General features: G+C 45.7%; 1 protein-coding gene across 2 annotated transcripts in view; it reads left to right on the top strand.

Annotated features, from left to right (window-relative positions):
- TLN2 (talin 2) overlaps positions 1-20,965 on the top strand; it is a 1,508,116-nt gene that overhangs the window by 1,319,504 nt on the left and 167,647 nt on the right. The window contains exons 50-51 of one of the 2 annotated variants that reach the window (XM_078684193.1): positions 951-1,134; positions 8,505-8,576. In XM_078684193.1, coding sequence (XP_078540319.1) covers positions 951-1,134; positions 8,505-8,576 — 256 coding nt within the window. The remainder of the gene's footprint in view (positions 1-950; positions 1,135-8,504; positions 8,577-20,965) is intronic. The other variant, XM_078684194.1, reaches the window with a different exon arrangement.

The raw sequence follows: 20,965 nt of genomic DNA, 5'->3' as shown, positions 1-20,965 counted from the left end.
AAGTAAAATTGGAATTACGTGCACAGCATAATCTTAGCAGACCTATGGGAAATTTGAGCATTGTATGGAGATTGTACAAAGGCATTTTTATCATGAGAGGTTTTGGGAGGCTTATTATACAGCTTGGAGATTGCTGGGTTATGGACCATTGTTGTGAGAGGCAATTTGCAAAAAGTGGTCACAAATGGTGCACTGAGTTTTTGCAGCCTGTCTCTGATTTTGCAGTGTGACCTATGTACTAATATGTTGTGTAGCAAAATTGCCAGTCTGAAGGAGTTGTAGAACACTAGACTAATGAATATTAATGTAGTAGGTTCCTGTGATATGTTCTACACTCGTTTCCAGCATCTAAATACTTTAACTTGGGTGCACCAGCGATAACGTTCCTAAGAATCCCATTGTCGTCCATGTCTGATTGAGTTTGGTGCCAATAATTCCAGTTACATTATCTCCGAGCAACCTTGTCACCAACAACAGTGCTTCTAGGCAGTTTGGTGTGTAAGTAGCCAGGGGGTATAGGTATTTCCATTGAAATAAGCAGTTTTTATAATGGAAACATTTCTGTCCAGTCACTGGTTCTGATTAAAGTATTTGGTGTGTAAAAGAAAATAGTGCATTTGAGATCACTGGATTGTTATGGGCTCGTTCTTCTTAATGGTTATAACGTGATAAGTGATGGCTGGTAGTATAGTCGGTATGTCTGATTATGAATACGTGATGAAATAATGTGCCATGAGATTTCTTTCTGGGACATTATTCTCATGATGTGCATACCGGTGCGGTGTTGTCGGTATAAGCTGCTGTAACACTAAGATTGGCTCTTTTGGTCCCTCTGTACTGTTTTTGTCATAGGTTTACTCCATCATGCTTGAATGCTGTAAGCTTTGTGTGTGTGCTATGACTGAGCCCTGAATTACACGTTGAACAAAGACCTAATTCTCTTTCCCCAGAGAGAACATCCTAAAAACAGCAAAAGCTCTTGTCGAAGACACAAAACTGTTAGTATCCGGTGCGGCCTCGAGCCAGGACAAACTTGCCCAAGCAGCTCAGTCATCAGCTACCACCATCACGCAGCTTGCGGAAGTCGTGAAATTGGGCTCAGCCAGCTTAGGATCAGACGACCCAGAAACACAGGTTTGTGTGCATCGGGCTACTTTGTTCAGCTATGAAGGCCATCCCTTTGTGAAGTTCCCAGTTTTTTAAATTGCCTTGTGTTTACATTGATAATTAAGATTGATATAACTGTACCTTTTCTGGAGGGCACTTTGCATGGTTATCGGATGGAGACTTGACAAAAGGTTCTGGAGCCCAGTAGCTCCTGGACTGAGAAGCAAACTGGAATAGGATAAGGTGGGTCCAACTAAGGCGAAGTGTGGAAAAGGTTTCTGTTCTAAACTGCGCGAATTTCGCCAGTCATGATCTACTGGGCAATAGAATACTTCGTCAAACTAATCAATGCAGTAAAACATTCTGCTGCCATTCAGTTTGATTCATGTCCCCGGTAATAGGCCTCTATATCTGCAGTAGTGTTTATTGAGATTTTGCGGAATGGACCACCCCCTGCACCCCTAACATGGAACATCATATCTAGTGGCTATCCTCTGAAGTAGCAGCAAAATGGACCCTAGTAACTAGAGGCTTCTCATTGCTGCTTATGAGCTTGTGTTTTGCCAGATTGATCCGTAACAATTACATGGAGTGGGCTTAATGTGAAAAATATCCCAATAATATCAATAAAGCACATGGAGATTCAGACCTAGAAGTTACACATTTGACAATGCAAGCGGCATTGGCCATGGAGTCCAAGACAAGGAACTGTGTGGTCCAAGCCATTGGACTCTGCGTTTGATAACTTTTCCTAAAACTTTGACAGGATTAAAAGGCAACTGGTTTAGAACAAAATTACTAATAGGGAGGCCCTACTTGGGTCATTGGAATGATAAACTAGCTGTACCAGAACACTTAGGATCACGTTAAACGTTTACTTTTTGCAAGAGCATTGTTTTATCTTTGCATCTGTTACAAAAGTGCATTTGTTACTTGGCAGGATGCAGGTGAACCAGGGTGTGTACTTTCTGGGTAGAGGGGAAAGCGTTATGAAATTCAGCAAAAAGGCAAACTTTAGATATTATATTAGTTCCTGTGATATATTTAAAGTCAGTCATAGAGTTTAATAGCAAGCAAAGCCCGATACCCCAGATATTAATATTCAATTTACTCTACTGTAACTTAGGATGATGAAATGCTTTCGAATTTGTCTTTGTATTTTATTTGTATTGTGCATCAATGCCAGAAAACCGGCTTTTAGGTGCTGAACAATCACAGACAAGCTTTACTTTTACATAATAACATAAAACAATCAAAAACAAAATAATCATTGGTAAAATAAAAGAAGTGGCTTGTAAGGGCTCTGCCAAGTTTCTAGATTTGTTTATAGTCTTAACAAGTACTAGTTCATCTCTGTTTGAGGGTGGCCAAGATTTATGTTGGTTGAATATTTGTTGGTAAATCATTCCATAATTTGGTACCTGCCATCTTCAGCATTTTGCTCCAAACTTGAAGTATTGCTATTTGGGTATTAACAGAATCCCCATTTTGTATAATCATAAAATGCTGGCTAGTTCATGTTGCGGAAAATGTTCCCTAGGTACTGCAGAGATTTACAGGCGACTGCTTTCCAAATCAGAATGAAACTTTAGTGCTGAATTTGTTTTCTACCATCAGCTTGTAATTTGAGGACAGATTTTTTATGAAGGACTAAATGTATCTCCATGCAGTACTGGAGTCTTGATAAACCTGCAGTCTGTAGTATATGTTTACAGTGAGCAGCAGAGCATAAAGAGCACATTTTTGGCATGGCATAAAGGTGGCAAATAGCTCATTTAGCCATTGCTTTGACTTGATGTGCAAAGGATATCTTTTAGCCAAAAAAAGACTCATAGATTGCATACCATCTAAACAGGTGAATGGAGTAAGTCTGAATCTGGGGCCCAAATCAGCTTGGTTGTTTACCCTGTGCATCTCCCCACACCTGTGACTTAATCTTCCAGGTTTAAACTTCAACATGTTTCTTTTCCTAGCCACAGCAAATATTCTTGGGCATGGCTTTTGTCTCATTCATAATTGCCTTCACTTACTGTCAACAAATAACCACTTTGATCCAGTTACACTGAATATGCACCGGTCAGGTTTACCACTTTTCTCTAAGGGTGTAAAACTAATGATGCATATAGTTGGAACACATCATTATCACTTTTTTTTTACCGCACTATTATGGCCTAGTGCTCATCTACTTGATACTGCACCCTTCACCTACGTCACTGATAGTGTCTTTGCTTCAGCTGTTCTACAGCTAATGGCTCAATCCAAGTAGTGTGAGGATGAGCAGAGGAGACCATATTACAGAGAGTTCTCACAGGCAACGCTTCACCATCAGAATCAATACCTGGAGCTGTGGGTAGCTTTGATCTGCAAGTCAATTCTTGTAACAGCACCTTTGACAGAAGGATAGCTCCTCCTCTGCCATGCCCAGTTCCCTATCTCTTCGTTTTGTTGGCTGAGTGTGGCCTGCTGCTTGCGAGCTAATCAATCAATCAGACAGGAATTGTTAAGCTCGGCTAATCACACATGAGGGTCTCCAGGCACTGTAAACCTAGCGAAATAGGGGTTTCACGTTGAACAGCCAGGTCCTGAGTTTTTTCTTGAAATCCAGCAGAGGATGATGTTCAGAAGTGAAGGGGGAGGTCGTTCCAGGACCTGCCATCGAGGTAGGAGAAGGAAAAACCTCCACTGCTGCTTCGGCAGATGCAGGGGATGTGAGCACGGAAGAGTGAGGCAGAGCGCAGGTGTCTGGCGGGCTGGTGGAAGTTCAAGTGGTGGTTGATGAGTGCTGAACCTTGGTTGTGCGGGGCTCTGTAAGTGTGGATCAGTATCTTGAATTGACAAAGCTACTGAATGCGCTGCCAGTGAAGCTTCCTGAAGTGGGCGGTGGTGTGAGGTCGTTTGGCAAGGTCGAGGATGAATCTGGCCACTGAATTCTGTATGGTCTGCAGCCTTTTCAGGAGGTGGGTGGTGAATCCTGCATAGAGTGAGTTGCCATAGTACAGTTGGCTGGTGAATAGGGTGTGAGTGACGGTACTTCTCGTTTTGACTGGAAGCCATATGAAAATCTCGCAGAGCATGGGAAGGTTGAGGAAGCAGGCAGAGATACTGCGCTGGTCTTGTTCTTCATGGTGAACCTGCTGTCCAGTTCGGAAGACCACCAGGAGTCGTTCCACGATGAGGTGTTGTTCCTGAAGATCAGTACTTCTGTTTTGAGAGGATCAAGGAGTACAGACCAGGAAGACCGCTACGCTCTAGTAGCACTGGCCTGTTAACAACCCCTCATTTCCAAAAACTTCGTAGAAGGGGGGCCCCTACTTTATGGTCCGAGTAGCAAGTATTTAGAACCAGTTGCATGATCCTTTGAGATTAATAACCAAGGTAGCACCCTTCAAGAAGGTTCTGAAGACCCATCTTTTTACGCTTTAGGATTTGGGTACACTTTTGGGTGCTCTGCTCCTCCTCACCTGTTCTTCTGTTCTGAGCTCCGGAACACTCTCGGAGTACCTGAGTGCTATATAAAATCCATTAATTCATTCATTTTGTCTGTGTTGAATTTTAGGCAGTTGTCTTTCATCCAGTCTGCAATGATTGTCATGCATATGTCAAAGTTGGCCGTAGAGGTGTTGGGGTCTTCTGATAGAGTGAGGATGAGCTGTATGTAGTCAGCATAGAATAGGATGTTTATTCCATGTGATTACTTTATGTTGGTCAATGGGGTCAATGCGGTAAGAGTGAAAGGCTGATGAACGAGCCTTGTGGGACACTGCAGATAATGTTCTTAGATTCTGAGGTGAAAGGAGGTATGAAAACTCACTGTGTTCTTCCGGTGAGGAAGGAAGTAATCCATTTGAGGGCGTTTCCTTGGATTCCAATGTGGTGGAGTCTCTAGATGAGGGTGTAGTGGGATATGGAGTTGAATGCAGCTGTAGCTGAGAGGTCGAGGAGGGTTAAGGCAGCTCTTTCTCCCCAGGCCAGGAGATTCCTGGTGTCGGCGGTTGCAGCATTCAGAGCGGTTTCCGTGGTGTGCTTAGTGTGGAATCCATATTGGGAGCTTCCGGGGGACTGTTGTTCTCCAGGTGTTGCTTGAGTTGGCGGTTGATGGCCTTTTTGAGGGCCGTGGCTATATGCAGGGAGATGAGACAGTAGTTCTTGAGGTCTGTGGGGTCGGTGGATGGCTTCTTGAGAAGGGGCTTCACTTTTGCACGCTTTCATTTTTTGGGAAAGGTGGCGGTGGAGATGAGTGTTGAAGATTGTGGTAAGCTCATTGCTGATTATCTTGCTTCCTAGGTTGAAGATGTAGTGGGGATAAGTGTCTAAGGGTGCTCCCGAGTGGATGGAGTTTATGATGGCAGTGGTGTCTTGAGTGGTGGGCTGGTCCCGGGTGGTAAGACGGTGGGTTGGGTTAAGACTGGTGGTGGCGAGGAGGTGAAGGTTGTTGACAGAGGTGGGTTAAGGTTCAAAGTTTGTGTAGATGGTGGTAAACTTGTCAAGGAAGAAGTTCGCAAGGATGTCGCAGAGTGCCTGGGACGGAGTGAGGTGGGGTGATGTTTTCGCTGGTTGAGGGGTTGAGGTATTGGAGAACTCTCTGATGATGTTGAAGAGTTCCTTGCTGTGGTTTTAGCTGGCTTTGATGAGGTCGTTGAGTGTGTTCCTTTTAGTCTTCGTCAGGAGTTGGTGGTATTGGTTCAGGGATGTTTTGAAGGTGGCTCGATTCGAGGGCTCCTTGGTTGTGCACCATCTTCTTTCAAGACATTCACATTGTGCGTTTAGTGGTTATCAGTTCTGCAGTGTACCACCAGCTGGTTTGTACGGTGGGTTTCTCGAGATTGGTGAACTTGATGGAGGCAACTTAGTCAACACAATCGTGAGGTTGAGAGGTTCTTGATGGCTTGATCTAGGTCGGTGGAGGTGTCCGGGTGGGCGCCGCTGAGGGCCTGGATCCATTGGGTCCTACACACTTTGTTCCACCTGCGATGGTGGGTGCTAGGCGGCTTGGTAGTGGAGCCAGGGGATACATTGATGGTGAAGTGGACTTTGGCATGGTCTGTCCAGGTGAGCTTGGTGAGATGGCCGTACTTGACTCTGGCTGTGAAGATGGAGTTGTGTGTCCTGCGTTGTGTGTGGGTTAAGTGGCAATCTGGGTGAGGTTGATGTTGTTCATGCTCTTCAGGATGTTTGCCGTGTTGGTGTTGAGGCGAAAGAGGAGGTCTCCTAGGAAAATGTAGTTCTTGAAGTCAATAGCGGGGCGGGGTCCTGGTGGTCTGTAGGCGAGGGTGCCTCTGATGGTGGTTTTGCCATCTGTTTGGAGTTGGATCTATGAGTTGTTCTATGAGCGAGGTGGCGTCATCCATAGTGGTGGTGCAGTGGAAGGCTTCTTTGTGGCAATACACCCTCCACGTTTGTTGATTCGGTCTTGGTGTGCAGTCTTTTAGATGTTGGGTGCTGCTAAGGCAATGTCTGGCGCAGAGGCAGTGTTGAGTAAAGCCTTGGTGAGGTAGCAGTTGTTTTGCTGGGTCCAGAGTTCGGAAGCGGTATATCTTCGGATCGTGGGAGAGGCAGGGTTCCTAGTGCTGCGCATGGTGCTGATGGTGGCAGACAGGCTTACCTTTGACACAGCAGCTGTGCAGCCCTTTTGTGGCCTCCATTAAGTAGGATGGGAGGAGGGAGTGGCGGTGATCCGGAGGTGAGAGTGAAAAAACAGCAGGAAAAAACTGCAGCAATGATCAGCACAACAACAGTCACAAAAAACAAGTGACATTCAACAGAAACAACAAAAATACAATTTCCAGGCAATTCGGGCTGGACTGTTCCCATGAGGCACAGGGTCAGACTGATTTGCATGTCTGAACTGGGGTGGCAGAGTGGGCTAAAGAACGGTGATGGATTAAACCCAGATCTGTTGACTGGGTGTGAGTGTTTTATTGGTTCAGATGCTCCGTCCATCACCACCCCCTTTTGTACCGCTTTGTTCGCCATAAGTTGGCAGGGAATGCTCAGACATGAGTCCCTTGCTCACTTTTCCACTGGATTCAAGCAAGCCTGGCTGAAGATGGCTGCAATGCCAGAAACTGGTCCTAGGAAGCTTGTTTCCGGTCCAGGGAAGGCATGTCTTGGCAGTTCGGGCTGAACTGTTCCCATGAGGCACAGGGTCAGACTGATTTGCATATGGCCATGTCTGAACTGGAGTGGCAGAGTGGGCTAAAGAACGGTGATGGATTAAACCCAGATCTGTTGACTGGGTGTGAGTGTTTGATTGGTTTAGATGCTCCGTCCATCACCACCCCCATTTGTACCGATGTGAGTGATGTTGGCATGTTTAATAGGGTCTAATGTGCACTATTTCAGGAGTGGGAAGATGTGGCCTTTCTTGAGAGATTCCAGGAAGATGACTTGAGTGAGCGAGGTGGTGATGACTGTGAGAGACAGGGATTTGAAGGATGATCTCTGCGGGATGTTATGGAGGGGTGGAAGCACAGGAGAAGTAGGCATGATGTTGATTTGCTATTGGATTTTTAAAAATATATTTTCACTAAGTAAGAGGTTGGTGGCATTGCACTTGTTTTTGGAATGTAGCATAGAAGGGTCAGACAAGGGAGATTGATGCAGTGATTGATGATCCTGAAGAGCGTTTGCTTCGGTTTCATTGATTGTGTTAGTATAGTACTTTGCTTTAGCTGATGTGTATTTATGCGCCCCATCATGCACTGCTTATGACCTCACATATTACATCACTCGACATTTTAAATGACATCGTGATGACATCAGTCATTATTTTTAAAGAACTAATGAGTACCACAGTCTCCAAGGTAATAAATGAGGTTGGTCATAAGCAGTGCTAGTTAATTGACTAAAGTAAAACTGGCGTATGTCATTGTTTTTTTTTAATATTCTTTTCTCGCTTCAACACCTAACTATTACGTCCCTTTAACTTTAAGTGTGTTTTTTCTGTGAATATTTGTGTATGTGTGTATACATTTGTTTTTTGAGCTTCAATGTATGTGACTTGAAACTGACATCAGTAAAATGTTGAACAAACCTTTGGTCACTCTACCAAGCTTTGCCAGAATATACAAGTACCATTTGCAGTTCTACTTGAAATGATATCAAGAAGCTTAAGTGCAGCCAATTGCATTAAAGTGGACTGTTTTTCAGAGACAGTAAACATAAAGAAAGATAGACTTGAAATCTTATTTTGACAGGGACTGTAAAACCCAACCACCTTCACAAATGTCTGATTGCTCATTCCCAATGATATTCAGAACTCTTACTTTTGAAATTGTTTCTCGAAACTTGAATACTAATTTAGCATGTTTCTTTGACATTTACCCAAACTGTTTGTTCTTCACAGGTCCGGCAAACCTCTAACCATTTACATTACTCTGTTTGTGCCTTTCAAATAGCTCTATATCTATCTTCAGATAAGGCGTCCAAACCCGGACATTGGGTTACCAGATGAGGCGGAGGCGTGCCCGGTACAGTGTGATGAAACTTTGCTTTGATCTGCTGTCCACGCCACACCTAATTATTCCCTAAGCCCTTTGCCATCCCGCTGCTTCCAGTCTGTTAGAAGTTGGTTTGAGGTTGCCTGACCAAATAACCTAAATAACATTTTCCTTTGTTGATGTTGCTAACAGTTCCCAGTTCACTTGATCAATGACCATCAGAAGCCTGTAGCCCCAAAATGCCAGGCTCTCTGTTGTGTGGCATTGCTGACTGCATCTCCTTTGTGTTTATCTTTTTGCAGTGCAACATAAGTCTTGCAACATGACTTTGGTATGGTTTTTGGGTTAACTAACTCAGGAGGTGGTGAAGGTGTTTGAAAACATAGACAACGTTTTAGAATCATCTCATTATAGCAGATACATCCAAGGTTGTATCTTTTGCATGACAGTGGCTATACAATGCACACACACCTCTCCTTCACACTGGCATCTGCCATTGGTCTCAGCTGAAACCTGTTTGCCGTGTGCAGAATATTACATAGATCTCCTCTATGAGAATAATAGTTACAGATTGTGTTCCTTACCAGTTTTAAGTACAAGGTAGCCAGTGCTTTACCGTAATTACCCTACATCACTATGGAGTTAATTGTTCCCACCTCCTTCATCTTAATTAATATGACCCTCTGCTACATTGACACATGTACAGTATCCAAACTGTCCTTAAAATCTCACACATCAACATTGCAGACTCTTTTAACTCCAACTGGCTTAAAAATATGAAAACTTTACCTACAAAGGCATGCAAACAAAAGTAGCGAAAACATATAATCCATTCACATCAGCAAATAATGCTTCTTACAAGTCATAAAACTCTTTTCTTTGCGAATATTAAACAATCTTAAAAACCCAAATCTCACCAGCCACCGTAGGAAGGAATCTTCAGGTCAGTTTTGAAAGAGGTTTTGTGCTTGATGAACACTATGCCTGTATTCATAAACATTGATAGTTAACAATTAGAATCCCTAAGAAAACTGTGCTATTACATTCCACCCCACAACAAAACATTAATAGGGACCATCCTCATCAACCATGGTGTTAGCAACTGGCTTAGCCTCTCATAAAGTCAAATGATAGACAATTAGAAATTTCTGGTGGACACATTGTCTCACACAGTCTTGACTAGTTTTTCTTGTTGATACAAAGTCCATAATACACTCACTGATATGACTTTGATTGTGAGCAAACATTTACCCAGTGTTGGCCAACAAGGGTCAGTGCCAAGGGCATTGCACGGTAGTCTTTCAGTACATAAATAGCAGCAATATAATAGTCAATCTTCTTGTTTCTTCTATGGAGCTGCAGTTTAGCCACATGCTCAGGCTGCTCACACTGGATGTCCTATCTTCCTTCCTTGTCTCCAGTGGCTCTCTAGTACAGGAAGTGACTACCTACACCTTAGAGTTTTCTTTTGTACTTAATCTTCAGTAGAGTTACTGTTGAACTGATTGCTTTTGGGTGTTCTAATAATTTTAGCAGCAAGGAAAGCAAATTGCTTTTTCCTAGGTAATGAGTAAAAGTATATTTTAAAGCCATCTGTCAGTCTAAAGCTATTCTGTCAGTGTATTGGCACAGTCTTATACCATTCCTATGAATGTGTGTTTACAGTAGTTTGATCCAGTTCATAACTCTGCTCAAAGCAGTGTAAACCCATTGTGTGTGTTCAAAGCAGTGTACTCTACAAATAATCAAAGGTACCCCTTATCTTCCTTTTGGGCAGGGAAATAAAACTTAAGTCCATACAACAACCCTGCCAGATCACTTTATAATATCGTACACATTTTATTTTGTAGCAAAAATAATTTTAAAGTACAAAATAACTTCACTGTGCTGATGCATTTATATCTGCCAAAATATCTCTATTAAAAGCAGTGTAATCCCATGCTCTAAAGGCTCAAAGCAGTGCAAACCCATGGTCTATGTGCAAAGCAGTTTAATCCCATTCTTTGTGCTCGAAGCATTGTAATGCCATTGTTTGAGTTCACAGCAGTGTAATTGTATGCTCTGTGTTTAATACAAAGTAATCCTGTTCTAAACCTGCTCAGACCAGTGTAATCTCATTCTCTGTTTTCCATGTAGTGCAATCTCTTCTTAAACTGTGTTAAATGTAGCAAAAATCCACTCTTAAGCTGTGCTTAAAGCAGTGTAATCCTATTGTGAAATAGTGCTCAAAGCAATATATAATCCCTTTATTAAAACAATTTTTTCATCAGTGTTATCCCAGTGTAAAACTGTCTTTAACACCGTGTATCCCATTTTTAAACTCTGTTCCACTGTTCAGCAATGTTCTATGCAGTGGATTTCCTATTCTTGAACTGTCCTCAAAGCTGTGCACTCTCATTCCTTCTCTTTGCTTGGGACAGTGTATTTTCTTTCTCACAAAGCAGTTCAATCTTGATCATTTCATATATGTTCTGCAGATTATTATTTTGTGAAACTTCTCCAGTCTGTTCTCAGAAAACCTTAAATCTGCTTCAGAAGTACTAGGAATATTGAACAGGCCCCAGAGTATGCTTCAAAATCACTGGATGGGAACTCATAGTAGTATAATTGGAGCAGTTTGTGCCCCAGGTTTTTGGCTCATTCACTTTTTAATCGAGTGAGACTGGCTCTCGGGACTTGTAACATACACTGAATCTGATCATTCTAAAATGATAGCTTTATTCGCTCCGATAAGATAAAGGGATTCAAGCAGTGTAAGAGAAAGGAAGGTAATGTTTTGGATACTGATCACCATGACGTCTGTCTCTGTTGTTGTGTCCAGTGGGACTCTGGGGATTGCAGTTACTTGGGCGAAGGACACATGTAGACTTTATCATGTCCCATCTCCCTAGTAGGGACCCCTGAAGAGATGCACAATCAGTCACTCAATCAGGATTTGTAGAGTACGGCTGCATCACCCGTTAGGGTCTCGAGGCTCTGGGAGAACAAGCTGCGTATTCTTCTATTGGTTGAACATCCAGATCTTGAGGTCCTTCCTGAACTGCTGGAGTGATGATGAGGCTCTGAGGTGCAGGGGGAGGTTATTCTAGTTCTGAGCCGCCAGGTGGGAGAAGGAGTGGTTTCCACTGTTCGTCCGGCGGACGTGTCGGGTGGATGCTAGGGAGAGTGATTCGGAGTGGAGTTTCCTGGTATGTTGGTGGAAAGTAATTTGGTTGTTGAGGTACACCAATCCTTTCTTGTGTAGGGCTTTGTAAGCGTGGCTGAGCGGTTTGGACTGGCATCTCTTCGAGTTCCCTGAGGTGAGGTATGATGTGAGTCTGTCAGGGGAATATATCAGTATATTTTGTGTCCCACTGCCAAGCTACTGATACCACTAATGAGGTGAGTGGTCAGCATTGTCTCTGTCTTACTGCTGCACTACTGTGAGAGCTCCTTGTTGCATCACAACAAACTGTGTGTTCCCACGTAAGCAGGAACTTTCAAAGTAGATATCCTCTAACGCTGACACAACTGCAGGAGGGATTAGAGGCCCGGGATGTAACATGGACTCGCGTTCCTAGACCTGGAAGCCCAGAGCTCTGGCGTTGGACCCAGACTCACTATGTCTGGATGACTATTGATCACCAGGTCAACCTCTCCGAACGTGAGGGAAGCCAACATCAGTCTGCTTTGTCTTACCGAGCATGAGTGGTGTGTCCATGCAGAGGTAATTCAGTCATTATTAACCTTATGGAGCATCCTGCTAATGGCTGTCTTTGCCCCTCAGGTCCTGAGTTCAGAATACACCAAGTGCAGATGATCTTGATTATGCTGAATCGGCTGAGGAGGGCTTGGTATGCAGATTTGATACGCTTTCCTCTGTGTCTTTCCCTTCCCTTCCCGCTCATGGTGTATCTCCTCTCACAGAGAGGAGGAGGTTTTTCGTGTAGACCTCCAGAGCCAATTCCTTAATTTCTAGAGATTGAGCGGTGTATTCTGAGCTTACGATTTATCTGGCTGGGTTCCGTTATCCCACCAAAGCTAAGTATGACATTCACTGCCCATGGTTTATTTCTGGCATCGCGAAGAGGGAGTGGATCCTCTTCAGGCAAGTTATCAGATGTGTTATGCTTGTATTCTTCCCTTTCCGTGTTAGTCAGTCATTCACCTTACCATCATTCTATTAGCATTAACATCCTGCCAAAGAGGACGGGAGCTGCACCATCTGGCTATTCGAAGACTGTTTCAAATTGACTCGACAATATTGCCTTGATGATCAGGTCCTCCTTGGCTATCCCGGCTGAAAAGAATTGCTAGTCAGTTAAGAAACAGTGAGTTTCCTGCTAGGTTATTCTCTTCATAAGATCTTGTATATAAAACAAAAGTGCCTCGGATGGTAATTGGGCTGATTCCACCAGGGTGAAGGCCACGTCTTCAGCACCAACTAGAGGTGTTAATCTTCTTGTCATTGTGCTGTCGTGTATTTCCTACAAATCTATATAGGATGTGCACATTTAGACAATATAAACTAAGGGATTTGTGTCCACCAACTTGTTCCAGACACCCTCAAAGGAAATGTTAGTCTTTTGACCAGCTAGCTCACAGTGCCACCATAAGCCCCGCAACCTTACCAAGGAGCAAATTGTTTCTGGCAACTATCAAACATGACAACCCTAACTCCCGGGGATCGTGGAAACAGTACAGTACTTTTTGCTCAGTCACTCGTGCTCACTTGGTCTCAGAGAGATACACAGAATAAACAGTGGGGACGTTTTCATTAAGTATTTATTGAACCAGCCTCATTCTAGTATAAAATCTGTGTGCTGCAGCAACCATTAGACAGAAACAATTACAAGCACCAACAGAGTAAATACAAGTTAGAGTTCTACCATGGTGCTAAAACAGTGAATAAATGCAGGCATATAAATACACTGCAGTAATCATGCGTACTCCTAAGATGCTAACCCTAGCTAAGTGTACCTAAATGTACCTATCATGTACATTGGTGGAAAGCCAAGAATCCACCTAGGAAAGAGCCAACCCCATTACCCAATGGGAGAGAGCGAAGGACCCCAACTTGGTTTCGAGTTGGCCCCACCTCAAGGGATGTCAGACCACTGCATGCTGAAGTGACTGCGTGCAGAGACTTCAGCATCTCATGTCAGCATGGAAGCTTCTCCTCTGGTTTGCCCAGCGAAGATGTGGTACTTATATACCCGAAAGGTACCCTCAGGGGTTCTACCTAGATGTGTCATGGTACTGTGGGCCTGTCGTCTAAGGCTGACGATAGCGGTGACTTTTTTGAAGAGTTATTATACAGAAGATGGTAATCCTGCTGTGATACTAAGAATCCTCATGCATAATAAATGAGACTAAGAAAACCACACAACATTTATTTGGCACCTAACTAGGTAAAAGGTCAGCGCCAAAGCAGTTATGTACAGCAAGGTAGGATACATGTAGGTAAAAGGCTGTGCAACAACCTAGGCCTATATTGGTGTACATTGGAGCTCATAACAGTGGCAGGTTTCAATTCACACCTTCACAAGACATTACTGCAGTGACTCTTGGGTCCGCAGAGTTTGCCATGTACCTGATCTGTGTTGGAAGAATTCTAGGTTTATTTGTCACTTCCACCTCCAGGTACATACTGCTTGTGTATTTTACTCAACAAATGAGGAACATGCAGGTCGAAGAATCTATCCGAAGAACAAATCACTTACCTACAGAGAAACAGCTGCCCTCATCCTCCTGGACCTGTCAGCTGCCTTCGACACAGTCTGCTACCACACACTACGAACACGCCTACACGACGTCCGGATGCAAGAGAAGGCCCTGGACTGGACCACATCCTTCCTCTCCGGCAGAACCCAGAGTGTCCGCCACCCCCCCCCCCTTCCGCTCCACTGCCACCGAAATCATCTGCGGCGTACCCCAGGGCTCCTCCCTCAGCCCTACGCTATTCAACATCTACATGGCACCGCTCGCCCACGTCACCCGACAGCACAACCTCAACAACATCTCCTACGCCGACGACACCCAGCTGATCATCTCCCTCACCAAAGACCCTCACATGCCAAAACCAACCTCCACGAAGGAATGAAGAGCATCGCTGAATGGATGAGGAACAGCCAGCTGAAGCTGAACTCTGACAAAACGGAGGTCCTCATCCTCGGCTCCACCCCCTCAGCCTGGGACGACTCCTGGTGGCAGTCAACCCTAGGAACAGCCCTGACACCCACCGACCACGCACGCAACCTGGGGATCATCATCAACTCTACCCTCTCCATGACTAAACAGGTCAATGCTGTCTCCTCATCCTGCTTCAACACCCTCCGAATGCTCCGCAGGATCTTCAAGTGGTTCCCCACCGAGACGAGAAGAACAGTCACCCAGGCCCTCGTCACCGGTAGACTGGACTACGGAAACACCCTCTACGCAGGAACATCGGCCAAGCTCCTGAGGCGATTGCAACGCATCCAGAACGCCTCTGCACGCCTGATCCTCAACTTCCCCCGCCGCAGCCACATCACACCCCACCTGAGAGACCTGCACTGGCTCCCCGTCAACAAGAGGATAACCTTCAAACTCCTCATCCATGCACACAAAGCCCTCCACAAGACCGGCCCAGCATACCTCAACAGACGACTCAACTTCTACTCCCCTACCTGCCAGCTCCGCTCCACCAGCCTTGCCCTCGCCACTTTTCCCCGCATCTGAAGAACGACTTCCGGGGGCAGATCCTTCTCCCACCTCGCCGCCAAGACCTGGAACACCCTCCCCACCAACCTGCGGCAGACCCAAGACCTACCGGCCTCCAGAAGACTCCTCAAGACCTGGCTCTTCGATCACTAGCAGCACCTTCCCACCCAGCGCCTTGAGACCCTCCCGGGTATGTAGTGCTCTTTATAAATGGCATGATTGATTGATTGATTGATTGATTTGCTAACAGTCTTTATGGTTGCTACTCTTCCTGCAGATTCGTCACACACTTGCTGACCTCCCCTCTCTAGTTTGTTTTGTGTACTCCATTCCTATTAATTTCTTTGGACATGTCTCCAGGGACTTGGATAAAAAGATGAGTGATGAGTGGTGCCATGTATGTCCTCATGAGGCGTCATCGGAGTCGAGCCATGAGGTCCACTGCTGACGCAGGAGAGCTATTTGAACTTTTCTAAATACAGTTTGGTGCCTGCAGAAAATTTAAGAGTAGAGGTATCTGCAGGTTGATGGAGTATCGAAGGTAAGTAACTTCTCATCTGGACAAACCCATTCCCTACAGAGATGGGACCTCATTCTGCCCAAGGAAACTCTTTCCTCTCCATTGTACAGAGATGGACAAAGCACTGTGAAATGATGACTTGGTGAAAGGTAAGACTGTTCCTTTACCTTCATTATCCTTAACTTGTGAACTCCGTCCATGCTGGAAACAGCTATGGGTACTGACACAAAATCCAAATTTTCTGGCAAGAAGCTATGTTCAAAGGAGTGTACTCTCATTTGTCTGCATATGTATTTGAAGCAGTATACGGCATATATGTGGATGTTTGTTCAAAGAGGTTCAGTCCTGTTCCTATGTAGATGTGTTGATAGGAGTGCGATTCGGTTTTTTAGATAATATATTCAAGCTGCTTGATCAAGGCGATACGTAGTTGTCCCAAATGCACTGCGACAAGTAAGAAAAGTCTGGTATAATTCCCAAAGCAGTAAGTTTGCCTATATACCAGATGGTTCAATATGCTATTTGTAAGTATATAAAAGTGCATTATGATTGAAAAAAAAATGCTTTTAAACTGATCTTTTGGGCCCTCCGTCTTTGTGATTTACCCAGTAGACTCATCGATAAATGGCCTGGGATTTCCGTTTTACAGGGAATCATTAGCTGTAACTTTAGAGGTTCACTCAATATGTTGAAGTATTCCGGAACAAAACAGTGTATTCAAACTCCATTTGCAGTTGCACAAATGTGACTTCAGCCCCAACCCATGTATATAGAAGTCTCCTTGAGTTTGTTCTTAATCCTCGAAGTTACATTTACCCATCAACCAATCAAAGGTATCTTCATTGCCTGAAGGTTTGACTCTTTCTCATGTTGCCAGTGGGACTGCCCACTTTGGCTTTTGCCACTCTACCAAGTGTTGCAACACTGGATGTCAAAGTGTTGTTCTCAGAAATAGTGCTCAACAAGGTAACTCATGTCAGCATTTATGATCTCCCTATTCTCCTTCAAGTAGGTTTATCTCTCTATATAGCAATGAAAATTCCAGACTCCTTTCTGTAAGATGCTGCATGTGGACAGTCTCAGACGGAACTTCATTGTGTTTTCAAGACGCCCATTTTATGCACATATTGTTAAAACTATTTTTTTTCGATTTTCTTTGAGTTTTTTCTGGTCGGTAATAGTTTCCAAAGTACTGGTGGGTGGAGAATTGGTCTTTTTCAAGTCTCTAGGGTGCTCAACGCAAATGTTCCATTTACACTCAGTTTTTTAGGTGGATGAATTTATAAGTTCACATTGGGCATAAAAAGATTTGTATGCAGTACACTGTAGCATTTCCATAAGATTCTTTTTGTAGAGACTTACTTTAATAAAAATAAAATACTGACAATCCTGTCATTTTATTAAAACTTTTCACAAATACGGGTGAATAGTAAACCCACCCAAAGAAAACATAGTTACCACACACTAGCTAGCCACATCCCCGTAACAAGAAAATCTCCCTCACCGTTTCCTGATCATCCTATTGCCCTCATTACGAACATTAATGTACTTGGGGAGAAATGGATAGTGTGAATTTTTATAATGGAAACAGACTCTGAGGCCCATTTGGCTTTTTTCCTGCCCCGGTTGACTGCGATACCTTAAGGATTCAGGCTAGTGGAATCGTGAACCGCAGTGAGTGGCAACTGAGTGACTTAAAATCTTTTTATACACCTCTATCCCCAGGAGGCTCTAAACCAGGATATCGCAGTTCCATGTACTTCTAGCTGAGAAGATCATCTGGGTTAGATTGACCGAGCCCCGCTGACTTTTATTCCAGTAGCTTTCATGTGTTCTGTCCTACCTCAGTAGGCACGCCTTATAGTATCTATCTGCACTCGACTACAGCCAACCCATAGACATATAACCTACATTGGTCCAATCCTTCAATCTCCAGTCCAATAACTAGAACACACTGCTGTGCCCAGTCAAGATCCATTCTAGAAGGACACTGCCGTCTTCTTCCTCTGCTAAGATAAATGCATGCATGGAGTGAAGTACTAATAAAAGGTGCACTGCAACTGTATGGATTTGTTTTAACGTATGTACTTGAATCCTATATATCATGAAATGCCTTGCTCTGTTTCAAGTTGGTAAGATTTCATAGAGGGGCTCAGTAATATTGAAAGGTGTCCATTATAGTGAAACAATCTAGTGGCGATTTTCATGCAGCACAATTATTTGCATGTTGGAGGAACTCACTAGCAAAGTCTGGTATAGAGTGCAGGGACAAGCATAATCTAGTAAAGGGTGATAAAGGCATACTGATGAAGTGCAGGGACAGCCCTTGCTCCTCACCATAAAGTTGTGATGCATTTGGTAGAAAACAGTAGGAGATGATTTATTGGTACAGACTCTTTCCAAGATTGATGTGTTCATTTCTTGCCTATGCTGAAGGATATGGTAAAGTCGGCACCTGGTAATTTTAGAGACCCAATCAGTGCCAGGTTAGTCACATCATATATTGAGAAAAAAGTGCAATTCCTCTCCCAGTGACCCCACTTACATCAGGTCAACCTTCCCCCAAACTCTCTGGTGGTTCACACTGCCAGAAACAGGATATCAACCCAGGTCTCAGAGGGCGCCCCAGGTGAAGATAGTAAGGGAATCAATGCTGCGGGGCAGAGGGTCACAGTAGGTGCTACCACCCAGTGGCATGTTGCCAAGTCGGTGGAATTACTGTCATATTATGACAGATTTCCTTGGGAGAAGATAGAGACATTCATGTAGCATCTTCCTGGCGCCTATTGGAAAGAGTTGACAAGCTGGTTGCAGAGGGAAACGTGATTTGTAGCTCAAACGTATGCTGCACCCTAGATTCTGAAGATACTACCTCACGCTGTGTTAGCACCTTATTTGCATGTGGTGCCTTGGTGTGCACCACGATTCCAAGTAATGCGGCGACTGTCAACAGATGAAGCCGAAGTCCCTTCGGGAACGCCGTATGAAGCTGTTGGCTGCGCAGCTGTCCAACCCAGCCTCTTCTCGTCGCCGTTCTCCCTCCCCAGAGGTGGCTTGTTCCTGAGGCCGCTCCCTCGACCGGCGCCCTAAAAAAAGGTCAGCGGAGCCACATGAGTCCATTGATATCCAATCAATCAATCATGGTATTTGTAAAGCGCGCTGAGGGTCTCAAGGCGCTGAGAGGGGGGGGGGGCTACTGCTCGAAGAGCCAGGTCTTGAGAAGTCTTCTGAAGGCGAGTAGGTCTTCGGTCTGCCGTAGGTGGGTAGGTAGGGTGTTCCACCTCCCATAGGCGTGCCGCTGGCGCCCATTCCTCTCGTATGGGGTTCAGCTACGGGTGCCCGGAGGCCTTCTCCTCCTTACCCTCCTTTTCCATGAGTTGGAGGAACGTGCGACTAAATGGAGGCCTACTCCAGGGCTCTTCAGGTCTACTTTGAGTCCCCCTCTCTCCCTGGCGCGCCATTCAGACCCCACAGAGGCGGAGAGTACTCAGGCCGGGCCCTCGTCGGCGCATCCTTCCCCTACCAGGGTTGCGTGCACCGACTCCGGAGCCGAGTCGAGGACGTTGGGCCGTGGCCCAGACCATCCTGGTCACTCTAGTACACTCCGCCAGTCAACGCATAGCCCTGTGTGGCTTCCTGTGCAAACGCCGGAAGCGGCGTCGGCGACGCCGTGTTCGATGCCAGGCTCTCACCCCCGGTCAATGCATAGCCCTGTGCGACTTGTTGCACGGACGGCAGAGGCGGCGTCAGCGACGCCGAGCTCGGAACTGGGCTCCACGTCAGACCCAAAGCCGGGCTCACCGTCCAAACCCAAACCCACACCCAGCTCTAAGCCTGAGCCCAAGTCCGGGGCAACACATCATCCGACGCCGGTCGACGTCGAGGTGACGTCCCTCGTGGAGGCCGTTGCTGTCCAGTCGACACCGACACGGCGCCCACCGACGCCTTTGCCGACGCATCCATCGCCGCCGGTGTCCATCCATTCATCGACACCAGCGTTCATGCCTGTGGTTGACCCCCCTCCGGAGTCCTCGTTTCTGTTTCCTCAGCGGGGTCGGGCATCACCGATATCCGCTACAGCCTTTTCGGAGGTTGCTGCTGCTTCCCCTGGTCAGGAGTCACTGCTGCAGGTCCCTAGCGTGGCATGGCCTTCGGGTCGTTACCCCAGCCCCGCTCTTTATGGCAACTGGGAGAATTAGCCCCTAGCCGTCCCCTAAAGACGGCCTCTAGTCCCCTCCTAGGATGACTACTGAGCTAGGGGCCCCCTATGCGCTATCAACCAGGCAGCTGCTATCCTCGGCTTTCAGCCTCCTGTGGTACCCCTCATTCCCGATCCCTTAATGGATCTGCTTCATCTCGAGCCCATTACCGTGGAGCCCTTGCTACCCCTTGGGGGTGCTTTATAAGAGGTCTTGTGTGGCGCTAGGGCACGGCCCTCTTCCACAGCCCCAGTTGATCGGGCCATTGCTGTTAGGCACCGTCTTGCCCCGGGGGATCCACTCTGCCTGCCCCTCCACCTGACTGCTCAGAGCCTGGTAATTCAGATGGTGTTTGGGTTACAGGACTCCTCCACTTTGCCCTTGTTTCCTCCCACCCGGGAATCCAGGTGGCTGGATGCATGTTGAAGACAGCTTTTTGCTTCTTCTAGCGTGGCCATCCGCTTTAAACACTACATGCGTGTTTGCACGTGCGTCCTCCACACTCTGGGACTCAGTGGCTAACTTTCTTCCTTCCCTTCTGGAGGAATTGCGCCCAGAGCTTCTCCGTCTTGTCCTTCATGGCAAGGAGATGGCACAGTTTTCAATACGCTCCTCCCTGGATACCACAGACTCTGTGGGCTTTGCGTTTCCATGCCTGGATGCGTGACAGACGCTTCCCTGATAATATTCGGAAAGCCTCCAGAACATGCCATTTAACGGAATAGACCTTTTTGGGTCCCACGCGGACTCTGCGATCTCCAGGCTTCTGTCATGCCTACCATAATACTGCCGTCCCACTGACTTTTCTTCCTGGGCGCGGGTCTTCCTTTACAGCCCTATTTTTATCAGAGGCAGGTTGGTGTCGCTGTATTGTCTGTATAGCCGCCTGGCTGGATTATTTTTGTTTCCAGTCCTTTGGCTGTCTGTTTTGCCAAGAGGACCCCCTCTTGCCAGGGGTTGACCCTTGCCCTATGTGGGGTATTGTCTCGTGGCAGGTGTCTGCATTTGCCTTCGTATGC

This window comes from Lissotriton helveticus, chromosome 3_2 (assembly GCF_964261635.1).
Source record: "Lissotriton helveticus chromosome 3_2, aLisHel1.1, whole genome shotgun sequence".
In the NCBI taxonomy this organism is placed as follows: Eukaryota; Metazoa; Chordata; class Amphibia; order Caudata; family Salamandridae; genus Lissotriton; species Lissotriton helveticus.
The sequence above is the reverse complement of the archived record's forward strand: the minus strand, read 5'-3'. Positions and strand labels throughout refer to the sequence as shown.